The following is a 13636-nucleotide window of genomic DNA, read 5'->3' on the forward strand; positions in this document are numbered from 1 at the left end:
AAAGGGATCAATAATCTCTTCAAGGAAGTAATAGCAGAAAATTTTCCAAACATAGAGCAAGAGGTCGATGCACAGGTCCAGGAAACTTATAGAACTCCCTTTAGACAGGATCAGAGAAGAGGATCCCCACGCCACATAGTTGTCCAAATGACCAATGTGGAAGCCAAGCAGAGAATCTTAAAGGCAACAAAAACAAAAGGCCAAGTGACATTCAGAGGCAAACCAATTAGAATCACTCCAGACTTCCCAAACCAAGTCATGAGAGCCAGAAGGGCTTGGAGTAACATATTCCAAACTCTGAAAGAAAACAGCTTCCAGCCAAAAATTTCCTACCCAGCAAAACTATCTATCAAATTAGATGGGGAAATAAGAAGCTTCCATGACAAACAGAAACTGAAGAAATTTATGTCTTCAAAACCAGCGCTAGAGAAAATACTCAAAGAAATTAACTACAAAGAAGAAATAGGTAACACACACCAGAACCAGAGAAGATTTTCCATCCAGCAGACAACTAAGCAAAGAAGAATATATTCTTGTGTTTATAGGTTAAAATCTGTGGAGATTATTTATTTCAGTCTTTTACCTATTTCTAAATTGTATTTCTAAATTGTATTGTTGCTTTTATTGTTTCTAATTTTTAGGATTTCTATTTGGAATATTAATATACCTTCAGATATAGCATTTGGAGATATTTTATCCCATCCTATCAGTAACTTTTAACTCTGTTTACATTGTACAATATTTTTTTATTTTTTAGGAAGTTTGTTTATTCTTTTGTTGCCTGTGCCTTTGATATTATATCCAAGAAATCACTGCCAATTTCAATGTTATAAAGTGTTATGGCCCAGGTTTTCTTCTAAAAGTTTATAGTCTTAAGATTTACATTTAGGTCTTTTATATAGTTTGAGTTAATATTTGTATATGGTGTTAGGTAAGGATCCAATCTTATTATTTTTCATGTAATTATTATCTTTTAACTATTTAGTGAAAAGATTACTATTTCCTTTACCAAATGTTCTTGGAAACTTTGTCAAAAATAACTTGACCATATATGGAAGAATTTATTTCTAGGCTTTTTTTTTACTACACTGGCTTATATATCTGCCTTTATAGCAGTACTATACTATTTCAATTATTGTAGCTCTATAGGTCTGAAATCAGAAAATGTACATCTACTAGCTTTATTCTTTTTCGAGAGTGTTTTGGGTATTTAGAGTTCATATTTCTTGTTAGGATAGACTTTTTCAAAAAAATAATAAATGTATGATAGTTTTACCTTAAAAAAAATCCTCTGGTAAGAAAGAAAGCAAAAAGAAATACTGAAATCTTATCTCTAAGTGATCAAAAGTTTGATATCAGACAGATGAATCTGTTATGTGAGATTATCATTGTTAATTTTGGATAAATTGCTATAATATTAGATGTCAACCACTAAGCCAAACATGGGAAGGAGGGATGGTGAGGAAATGGGGTGAGGATTGAGTAGGGGCTAACTGGGCGATGTGTGAGTGTATGTCTACATAAGTTTTTATCCCATTATGATGTATGAATACAGTGCACCAATAAAAATAAATAAATAAAATAAGTAAATAAATAAAAATAAAAATACCTTTGATATAAGTCCACATAGAGATAAAATGCTAAAATTATGGCCCTCTCTTCTATATCTTAGTCTTTTCTAATATAAATATCTTTTAAAATGATCACCAAATAAAATATTTTACTCACTGTAACTTCTATCAAGTCCTATGTTAAATCAATTTATGACATAGTCCATCTAGTTATAGACTGTCCCTGGTAAAAGTCTATTTGAATGTATAAATCAAAATCTATTTTTATGTACACAATGTGTTTACCTAATTCTCTCTGTGCTGAACAAAAATGAATTTTGATATTTTCTCTACCACAGACAGAAGAGGGTGAGGGCAAGCGTAGTGGCTCATGCTTGTAATCCCAGTACTTGGGAGGCTGAGACAGGATTGCAGATTCAAGGACAGCCTCAGCAAGTACTAAGACTCTTAGCAACCTAGTGAGACCTTGCTTTGAAATAAAAAATAAAACAGGGCTGGAGATGTAACTCAGAGGTAGAATGCCCCTGGGTTCAATCCCTAGTATCACAAAGAAAAAAGAATGGGGAAAACTTTTTAAACTTCATCACTTCATATAATGGGAGAATTAACATTTCCAAACACTGTGCATCTTAAATGCAGTGACTCATTTAGTTTCTCAAGATTAGCATCATTACTTTCATATAATATATAAGAAAAATAAAGCTCAGAGAATTCAGGTAAATCACTTATAGACACACCAAAATTAAAACAGTGGACCTGGGATGTAGTTCCAATCTTCTGTTCTGCTGACTACATATATGAAACAAAAGTAAGGTCTGAGCCAGGTCTGGTGACACCTGTTTCTAATCTCAGTACTTGAGAAGCTGAGACAGGAGGATCACTGGTTCAAGTCCAGCATTAGCAATTTAGGAAGATCTTTAGAAACTTAATGAGATTTTGTTGCAAATATAAATAAATAAATAAATAAATAAATAAATAAATAAATAAATAAAGGGCTGGGAGTATAGTTTGGAGCTAGAATTCTCCTGGGATCAATACTCAGTATGAAAGAGAGAGAGAAAAGAGAGAGAGAGAGAGAGAGAGAGAGAGAGAGAGAGAGAGAGAGAGAGAGAAGAGAGCGCGCTGCAGGGGCTTTGCCATTACTGTTCGTTCTTCCTAGAGCATCCTCAAGCCCCATCATCCTCAAGCCCATCATCTCTTGGCTGGGACTTTTCACCTCTAGCCTCCACTCACAAATCCCATTCTCAGGATGGACTTCTCTGACCTCCTTCCCTAAGCAGTGCTCCCCTCTTCACCCTATCACATCACCCCTTCAACCACACAACCCTGTTTCCTCCATTAATATCACATGAGAATGACTTGTTCACGAATTTTGTCTCTTTCCTCTCTATGTTGTATCTCTCCTCAGTATTTCAGTAAAATTCAATAAAGTGGAAACAAGGATATTATTTAACTGCATCCTCAATGACTATGATTTCTTCAATAAATACTTCTTGAACAGTATTTTTCTAGTGTTTTTATACTTTTACGGGTGCATTATAGTCTCACATCATGATGTGGTTCATAATGATAATGACATACACACACAGAACACTTGGTGGGCTATCCCCCAGTTCCCTCCCCAATTCCCCTTCTGTACAGGATATTGAGATTGTCTTTGGTATTCTCACATATGCACATGTCAATGGAAATGATTTCTTCATTGATTCTCCCCTTCCCCACACTCCTAGCCTACCTCCTGGTCATACTGCAGTTTCTCCTCCATTATCTGAAGTGTCTCTGATATCCCCAGCACTTTCTAGCATCCACATATGAAAAAATACATGTGATCCTTCACTTTTTGCGACTGGCTGATCTCATTTAATATGATGTTCTCCATGTCCATTCAACATCCAGAAAATGGTATACTTTTGTTCTTTATATCTGATTTCAATCCCTTTGGAAAGATACCCAGAAGAAATATAGCTGGCTCAATTGGTGGATTTATTTGCAGTTTCTTGAGAAATCTCCACACTGACATCTAAGCATCTGTACTAATTTGCAATCTCACTAACAGGGCATAAGAGTTCCTACTTCCCCATATCCTAACCAGCATTTATTGTTATTTGACTACTTGAGAATTGTCATTCTAATTGGGGTTAGATAGAATCTCAGGGGAGTTTTGATTTGCACATCCCTGGTTGCTAATACTGTTAAAAAATTTATGTATTTATTAGTTCTTTAATTGAGAGTGCAGGAAAAATTATTTCTACTCATGGGTGGTTCATTAATTCCTCCAGATTGTTGTGTTAAACATATAATGTAGCTTTCACCTCCTTGGAACTTTTCAACCTAAGCAACAATTGCCCAGGCACTCCCTTTATCAGTTTCAATTTACTTGCATATTAACTGTATTTGAATCAGAATTCCCAGCAGACCCAAATACTTGTTCCCAAACCCCTGAAGCCATCTCTGATCTTTCCAGAATTAAAATTTGCACAAATTATCCCTGTCTATAAGATTGTGATGTCTCCTATCAATTTTTGTCTATGTACCATAAACACTTGAGGATAAGCATTTTTAAGTTCAAACTCCCCCAAATCCCTTCTTTCCTAAGCACTGAACACAAACAGAAAAGCATTAGGTACCAACCCTTACCTATATTTTTTAGTACAGTCAGAAGGGTGGGGGAACAACACTTTATAAGTTTTTACATCATTTTATACAAATTTCAAATCAATAACTATCTCATACTGGGAATAAACCAATTTGCTATTGCTTCAAGGGACAAATTAGATCTCAAACCAGAATGTAGTCTAGGGAAACATGGTATGTTAAACAGCTAAAGACAACATGGGTACACCAAACTCACTTGGACCAAACACACAGCCCAGCATGCCAAGGCCGAGGGGGCAGCCAGCCAACCCTTGTTTAGAAAAATAATTTGAATTACTTAAGGATTGGGTTTTGTGGTGATGCATTTTTCAGTGAAAAGCGGGAGATGGAAGGAGCTTAGCCCAAGATAGTCCGGTTGCAAAAATATTTGCTCTCTGATTTAGAATTTGAAAGTAACCTTTGTTATAAATTTCCATATATTGTACCACATCCAAATTAAACCTGTCCCATTTTCTATCCTCTGCACTACTGATTGAATGAAGCTGCAGATAAACATTTTTATTTCTCTCTCTTTCAACTTATTGTGTCCATTTTTTTTCAGGGCATACTGAACCTCCCTTTAAACTCACAATAGAAACATCACAATATCTGCAGAGAAAAATGTGGGCTTTCATAAACCACCAAAGCGTGTTCTTGATTCAGAAATCCCAGGGGGCCTATGTCTTCAAAGTAGATTTGTTCTCCACATATAAACTTCATTTGTACATATTTAATTGTGATCTCATTCTCATAAAAGCAAATGTTTCATCGGCTCTGATTTCCTTCTGACGTTTCGACCCCGCTTTATTAACATTCTTGGCCTCTGCTTTGCAGTCCTTGCAGCCCAAACTAGAAAACTACTCTACTTGTGTATTAGGGGTGTGGGTGGAAATGAAACTGGTGTCCGTTTCTAAATTCCTCATTTTTAAGGAAGGAAATAAAATTTTCCAAGAAGGGTGGCTGAAAACATTGCCAAGCCTGCCTTTTGCTCCTAGGTTTAATGCACAGAACTGTGATAATTACTTAGAGCAGCACTCACATAAAGCCATGCCAGTGAGACACATTGCCAAATTTATCATAGGCTGCAACAAACTGACACACTGGCGCCATCTCAAAGAAATCCACATGTGCTAATATGAGCTAGGAATTTTTGTTATTTTTATTGTGCCCTTTTGGGAAAACATCTTTTCTAATAAAAAGATACTTTATCATCTCTCAATTTAATTTTTATTGTAAAGAATTAAAATTTTTTTTCTTATTTGTGTGGGGAACCACATATCAGTCAAATATTTAAATCTAAAGAACCACAAAAATACAATGATTAACTGCTGAACCAGGACCTGAAGTTGAGTAACCCTTACAAAACTGTTACTTTTTCTTATTTTTAAATACATCATAGCACTTTTTATGATTCACTAAACCAGACTACTGAGATTTTTTTGGTGGTACTGAGGGTGGAACACAGGGGCTTTCTACATCTGGGCTATACTCCCAGACCTATTTTTATACTTTATTTGGAAACAGGGTCTCACTGAGTTGCTGAGAGCCTCACTAAGTAGCTGAGGCTGGCTTCGAACCTGTGCGAGCCTCCAGTCTCAGCCTCCCAAGCACTGGGATTACAAGCATGTGCCACCATGCCTTATTTAAGGAAATATTTTTAACTAGCTTGGGAGGCGGAGACAGGAGGATCGCGCAGGTTCGAAGCCAGCCTCACTGGCTTGAGAGACCCTGTTTCTTTAAAAATATAAAATAGGTCTGGGAGTGTAGCCTGGAGGTAGGAGGGTTTCCAGGAACTCCAGTACCACCAAAAATAAAAAAGAAAATAGACATACTTGAAGTTTTGTAAATTTTAAGGTAATCTTGATTTTATGAGAAATATAACCTTTGTTATCTTTGTGCTTTGTTTATCTGATTAAGAGAACTCCATAGAAAAAAGTATGAACATTTATTACTTAAGTGATACTTTTAAAATCTATATAATTTGTTACATCCAACTATTCATTATTAGTTAAAAACAACAACAACAACAACAACAACAACAACAACAACAACAACGGCTTCCATTTAATGAACACCTATGTTCCAGGCATTTAACTTTGAGAATAAATTCAATCAGGTATAGATATTATTAACTTTCCAAACTGCAACTGGAAATTAAAGACACTATGTCAATTGCTAAGGTCAGGGCTGGAGCTATGATCTGGATCTGGACCTCTCTGATTCAAAAGTGTGTCCCCTATTGCCATTTCCTAAGGAAAAAACATTAGTGATCAATTAGTGTCTGCCTGTATGTACCCTACTCAAATCACCAGAGCTGAAAGTTAACTCATAGAAAAAATTAATCAGGGTTCATCCACAGATGAATGGATTGCAAAATTATGGGATATACACACAATAGAATTCTATTCAGTAACAAAGAAGAACAAAATTATGTCATTTGTAGGAAAAATGAGTAGAACTGAAGAACATTATGTTAAGTGAGATTATCCAGGCACAGAAAGTATGGAATCATATGTTTTTTCTCTCATATGCAGATGCTAAGGAACAATCTTTTGAATATGTCAACCCTTCACATTCTGGGTGAGCACTAAAGCACCAGGGGAAAGTGTTAGCAGAGTGTGAGACACCTGGAAGGGCCCTCACCTGAGGAAACTGGTTAACAACTTTCAGAACTAACTCTCAGACAGTCATCTGACAGCTTACAACCACTTTGGTCTGCTTTTGTTTGAGCTGGGAGCTTGAAATTACATTGCTTCCAGGCCCAGTTCCAGTTTTCTTGTTTTGGTTTTAAGCTTCCTTGTAATGAATTAATCACTGATTCAGATATCACTTAAGTCACAAAATTTCATAACCAGCTTTTAGTTTATATTGCCATTTACTTTAATTACTTTGCCACCCAATAAAAGAAACACATATTTAAACAGTTGATGCTAATTTTTCTCACATAATACACTGGTGATTTTTTAAATAAGAATAGCTAGACTTAGCCACGATAAGGTCAGAGTACAGTATTAATGTGTACAATTTTTCAGATTGAATTTGCAAAGATGGTACACACCTGTTTGATCTAATGAGTCCATATCTAGGAATTTATTAGAATGAAATGACCAGTGATTCAGATAAAAATAGACAAAGAAAATCTTCCTAAGGCCATCTGTAACAGGGAAATACTAGAAACCACCTCAGTAAAAGTAATTATGTTAGTAACTTACTTTGTAGTGAAATTACCCATGATGCAGACAATAATATACAAATAAACAGAATCCTCATAGGGCCATGTATAAAAGGGCAATACCAGGAACCATCTCAATAACAGGAATTGAATTATATCAGTTACTTATATCTTCATGTATTAATTTACTATTTAGCCATTACAATTTAAGTAGCTTAAAGTGATATTCTTATACCTCTGTTTTCATCCTTACTGTATATCACAAAACTGAAACTTCAGTAGAGTCTACTGTTGTTAAACTGGGCCACAGTCCCAGTAGATGGCTTCCATTAGAAGTTGGCAACATATCCTGCCCACAAAAAAATTCAAGCTATTTTATTCTCATCAAGTCCCCAAATTACACCACATTCAATTGTTCATTAAAAGGAACTGTTTTTCAAACTAGTCAGTGTCACTGATGAAACCATTCCCACACTCTAAATCACACGTATAGTTTCTGTGATAGAGAAAATTTTAACTATGGTAATTAACTAAATTCTACTCCATAAAGCAAACATACTCCAAGTACATAAACAAAGACTTTTGTAAAACTTACATAAAAGAATCCAAGTGGTCCAGATATGTATGGCATTTTTATCCCCAAGAGATACTTGACTTGTGAAGTCACAACATGGGTGGCAGCCCCAGTTGTCATTGCACTGATCACGGGCTCTGTCAACAGGAATGTCGCACTGCCCAGCTGTAGCACAAACATGGCCACCTAAGAGGACAAAGAAACGGTCAGATGATGTGTGAAGGTGAAGTTCTCAAGGTTCTGGAGAGACCAAGAGATGACATACTTTCATTGGACAGAGCTACCGAGAACTGATGTGTGATGGGGCTCTGAAACTTTACATGCTCAATATGACGGGTTTTCATGAAAACATTCACAGGTTCCAAGACTTTTCAAATCTTATTGGAAACAGTGAACAGGCCTCAATTCCTATTTGGAAAAAAAGTGCCGCTTTGCTTCTGTATTCATTTAATTATACATAAACATATTTCTTGTGCTAAAGCAAACCTGACCGATTTTCAAGGTGAAAGTAAAATATAAAAAAAAAATTACATTCTGACTTGCTTCTAAATTTCAATTATAACTTGTCTCTAATCTTAGTGTATTAGAAATATATATATGATGGTCAGTATTTAGTCATTTATTTTCCTGTGCTAAATTTCTATAATCTCTTTGTTATCTTGGGGTAAACAAGGTAGTCCCAAGAGCCACCAGTGGGTATTTAAAGGTCAAATGGAGGAAGGGGTTAAAACTAACACAACAGGTGCTTTTTTTTTTTCTGAATCTTGACTTTTCTATTTTTTTCTTTCTTCTAATCCTTTATGATAAAAGGAAGAGAGAAGTGATATACTCAAATCAGTTGCTACATGGCTTTCTATGGAAGAAGATTCAAATTTTCATTATCATACCTATAATATTTTTTAAAATCAAAAGAATATGATTCATTACTTGATACTAAGCAAACATAGGACTTCAGAAATACTGAGGGGAGAAAGTGATTTTTTAAATTTTCTCTCAAGTTCTGAAAAGTGAGAATGTACTCTTTGACCAGAAACTCTGTCTAGTAGCTTTTTGCTTTTACTAAGAAGATAGTGACCTATTTATATATGGGAATGCCTAAAAGGCAAACAGAGGGAAAAGGGGTATGTCTTTATAAGCCTAGAAATCAGCATAAAAATCATTGTCCTTGGACATTTTCTTACTAATCCTAGCATTACCCTCCATCCCAAAACAACTTTACGACCAGATAAAATCACCAACTTGGAGTAGCTGTGCATTGAGTTCTGTTGGGCAAAAGGCATCAGGAAAACTTAAACTCTCTCATTTTACCACCGCCATGTGTTCTTCTTTTGCCAGAGAAAACGCTTTCGGAACACGGCCATGCCTCAACCTAAAACTACGTAAATTAAGTCATAGACAGTGTGGAAAGTAAAATTTACTATGTTGAAGGCATAAATTATATTTATGAAAATAATACTGGAAAATGGAAACAAAAAAGTCATGTGTTAATCATAATATTTAGGTCAGGTCTTAAAATTCTTGCTGGAAAATGAGATTAACTATTAGAGAAGTCAAAGGGAAGAATAGCAATGAGATCTAGCAAAAGAGGACAGTAGCGAAAATGAGAAGTGTAAGATGCTTTCTAGAATCACCAGAGCTGAAATCACAAAACATATTATTTCTATATTGTGACCATATTGTAATGCCCCTTGGTCAAAAGCAATGCTGCTTTGAATATTAAATATTATTATTAAATATTATAATTAAATATTTGAATATTTGAATATTAAATGGATTTTACAGGGCTGAATCTGAAAGCCCAGATTCTGATGTTGGTTCCACACATCCTAGTTTTGTGACTTGAGAAAGCCTACAAAAATTCTCCAAGCCTCTTCATCATCTATACATTATTGGAGTGACATCTTCCCTATCTGTCTTTTACATCTGTGTCTTCACTGACTCTGAAATAATAAATGAAAGGTTAGGAAACTAAAAATGTGCAATGCACATGATGCAGTAACAATATCATGAGGTGTCATTCATTTTTACTCAGTATGGGAAGCAAGCCATCCGTTTTGAAAATGTGGAAAGGGCCAAACCACATTTTCTAACTTTGGAAAACTTGAAAGAATTTATTACTGGGGAAATAAATGTATCTGAATTGTTTGTGCCTTTTATTCAACATGTAATAAAGAAAATAATAAAGAAAATAATATGGGTTGTCCATGTAGGAGTCAGGCAATCAGTTACTGACAACATAAGAAACTAAGGTTGTAGCTTCTGCTGGTAATGTTTTTTTTTTTTTTTCCCAGAAATGTGTGTGGATTTATTAAAAGAGAATTCTTCTGAGGGAAATACCCTAGCAACCAAACCTGTGGGTACCTAGGTAGCAATGTGATCTTTTTGACATCTCTTGATTTATAGTCTGTTGATTTTCACTCTGAAAACACAATCAATTAAGAAAAACTTTAAGTCAATTATTTCTAAGTATCTCTCTGCTAGTGACTTGATTTCAATTTATGGTATTAACTCTTATAGGTTATGAGAATGAAGTCAGAATGTTCCTAAGATATAATTAATATGAGTTGGGTTTTCATTTCAGCTAAATGTAGCATACAAGCAGTCTATATCTTTGAAACTGTGACTGCTATTTACATATATTCACTTTTGTAGAATGCTAGAATGTTAGTTTCTGTATGTTAAGTAATCCTAATGTTAATATTTTGAGAAGCACACTCCTAAATTGATTTGTATAAACCATCTCCATTTTACCTTCTGTTTTTTGTTTCCTAAATGACAGTGGCTCATCAGAGGGGTTAATGTCTGATAAATCTCAAGTGATGACCACCCACCACTAACTAAAACATTGTCTCTCTTTTTTTTTGTCTTTTATGATATTAAGAATTGAAACCAGGGATCATTATACCTCTGGCTACAACCCCAGCCCTCCTATTTTATTTTTCAGTTTGAAAGAACATTTCAATAAGTTGATGAAGGCCTCATTAAGTTTCTGTGGCTGGCTTCAAATCTGCAATCCTCCTGTCTCAGCCTCCTAAGTAATTGGGATTACAGTCATGTGCCACCACAGCCACCTAAACATTATCTTCTAGTAGCCGTTTCATCATTTCCATGATCTTAATAGTTACAAGTAGGAAGATCCAGAAAAATTATGATGTAAAAATACTTCCATCATTTTAAGTTTTGAAAATACGGGAATTTATTTGGAAACAAAAAAATGCAAAAGCTTTTTGTAATAATCTATTTGTACAGTTTTATGCTCTTAGAAAATTCTTTCAGCAAAGTGTAATTACGTAAAATAGAAAGGTTTTGACTGAAAGATCAAGTCTCTGAAGACTCCATTTTTTAATATACCTCTGGGTATGAGAAGGTTGAGTGCAAACATGGACAACTTAGCTGAGGAAAAATTGCTTTCTTCTGCATTACAATCTTAAACACTGGCTATAGCTTAAAACCATAGTAGGCATTTTAAGGGGAAAAAAAGAAGAGAAGGGATAGAATTGGAAAAAAGGAGAAAGAACTAAGAATTCTTGTTTTTGCACCACTCAGATTTCACTAGTTTATCCACACTGAAATGAGAGAGGTAGCATGTAAAGGCTGATGCACATAGCCCGAATGTAACAAGCTCTCAGGTAACAGGCTTTGCAAAAAGGACCCACAAACCGAAAACATTTATCTTCAGATTTAAATATCTGAAATGAGAGTCCTCAAGAACATTTTGCTTGCAGGTCCAGTATTTATATTTTATACTAACATTAAGGCCTTTTTTAAGTGAATGATTCAACAAATCATTCAACATACAGCCATATTGGTTCCCTTTACTACTATTTATCACAATTATAGTACTCTGAATAGCCAACTGACCAAACCTGGCCAAGCAATAATTTATGAGAAAATGATTTTCATGCAATATATTTCAGCTATTTGTAGTAATGCTAATGTTCTGGGCTAATGCTGAAAACGTCTGACATACATTACTGAAGTTCACTAGCATGGTACTATTTGGTAATGTTCATATGAGCACCATGTGTTCTACATGAATTGAACATATCTCAGATTTCAGATATTTTTGTGTCTTGCAAATATTAAGAAGAAAAGTGCATAGGAAGAACTATGTATCCAAATGGATGGCATATAGACTGCATTCCAAGTTATGTTTGTCTCCAATCTGCCTCTCACATCACATCACTTTATTATTCAATGAGCATTTACTGATTGCCTACTAGGGGATAAGCACACCACTGTTGCAGAATACAAAGATAAAGAAAGATACAAGTCACATCTTAATGGATTGCATAGAGAAGGGAAATGATTTGGAGAGAAATGAATATAACTAGAACCAAAAGGGTGTCTTTGGTGTTTGGAGGGTAAAGTTCGAAATACTGTTCAGATAAAATATAAAATTCTAAAAAGCCTCATTGTTTTTGTTGATCAGCATGTACATGAGCTAAACTTCCCATTAAAGTAAGAAAATAACTCAGTGTTGTATAAAGATGGCAGAAAGAAGACTGTGTGACCAGAGGACTTGAAAGAAAAAAAAAAAAAATATATATATATATATATATATATATATATATCAGACAGTTATGAAGTTGTGTGTTATAAAATTCAGAATATAAAAGCCTCTTCCATTCTATTTTCAGTTTAAAAAGTGATGATCCATGACAAATGTCCAAGACTACATACTACACGATTCCATTTATACTACAATCTAAGATGAAAAGCTATAGATAGCACAGAACAGAGGGCATGACAATGGGGGAATATGTAGAAAGTCAAACATGATCTTTTTAAGATGGTGAAACTTTTCTGTATGGTATTTTTAACAGTGTATATGTGATAATATGCATTGTCAAAACTCCTGGATATTTCCAACATGAGTATGAACCTTAATGAAAATTTAAAACAAATTATTTTAGAGGGATTATCAAATGACCTTGCATAGCTAAAACAATCTTAAAAAAGAAAAAAAGTAAAAGACACACACTTCCTTGTTTATAAACTTACTGCAAAGTTATAGAAATCAAAACAATGTGATAATGACTTTAAAATAGATATATAGACAAATGCAACTGAGTGGAGAACTCAGAAACAAACTCTTGAATACCCAATAAAATAATTTTTCACAAAATTACAAGACTACTTAATGTAGAAAAGTATAATCTTTCAACAAATGATGCATGGAAAGCTATATCCGCATGGAAAGCTATATCTACATGCAAAAGAGTAAAGTTAGATCTTTAACTAATGCCATATATAAAATTAAGTAATAGATGATGAAAGATCTAAATACAAAATCTAAAGCTATAAAACTCTATGGAAAAAAGCACAGGGGGAAAGTTTCATGACATTGGTTTGACAATGACTCTTAGGATACCAAAAGCATAGGTAACAGAAGGAAAAATAGACAAACCAGACTTGATGGATTTTTAAATTGCTTATTGAAAGACATTCTGAACGCTGTTATGGTTTGAATTTCAAATGTCCCCCACAGCTTATGGTTTATGCTCTGCAGCAATGTTTGGAAATGGTATGTGGCTAGGGCTGGGCCCCTGGAGGCTTGGCCAGGGACAGTGTCTTTTCTTGGACCAGCTGCTGAATCTGCTCCTCTCTCTTCTGCCACAATGAGCTGATAACAAGCTCTCAACCTCTTTTTCTACTCATTACCATGATGCCCTGAGGACCTGC

At 34.7% G+C, this 13636-nt stretch overlaps 1 protein-coding gene across 1 annotated transcript in view; it reads right to left on the bottom strand.

The window, feature by feature from the left end:
* The window catches only part of SLC26A7 (solute carrier family 26 member 7), a gene marked incomplete at both ends in the record, with an annotated part of 119095 nt that overhangs the window by 59214 nt on the left and 46245 nt on the right, over positions 1-13636 (bottom strand). The window contains one exon of the mRNA XM_080693733.1: positions 7973-8137. Coding sequence (XP_080549859.1) covers positions 7973-8137 — 165 coding nt within the window. The remainder of the gene's footprint in view (positions 1-7972; positions 8138-13636) is intronic.

Source organism: Muscardinus avellanarius (genome assembly GCF_963383645.1).
Source record: "Muscardinus avellanarius genome assembly, chromosome: 4".
In the NCBI taxonomy this organism is placed as follows: Eukaryota; Metazoa; Chordata; class Mammalia; order Rodentia; family Gliridae; genus Muscardinus; species Muscardinus avellanarius.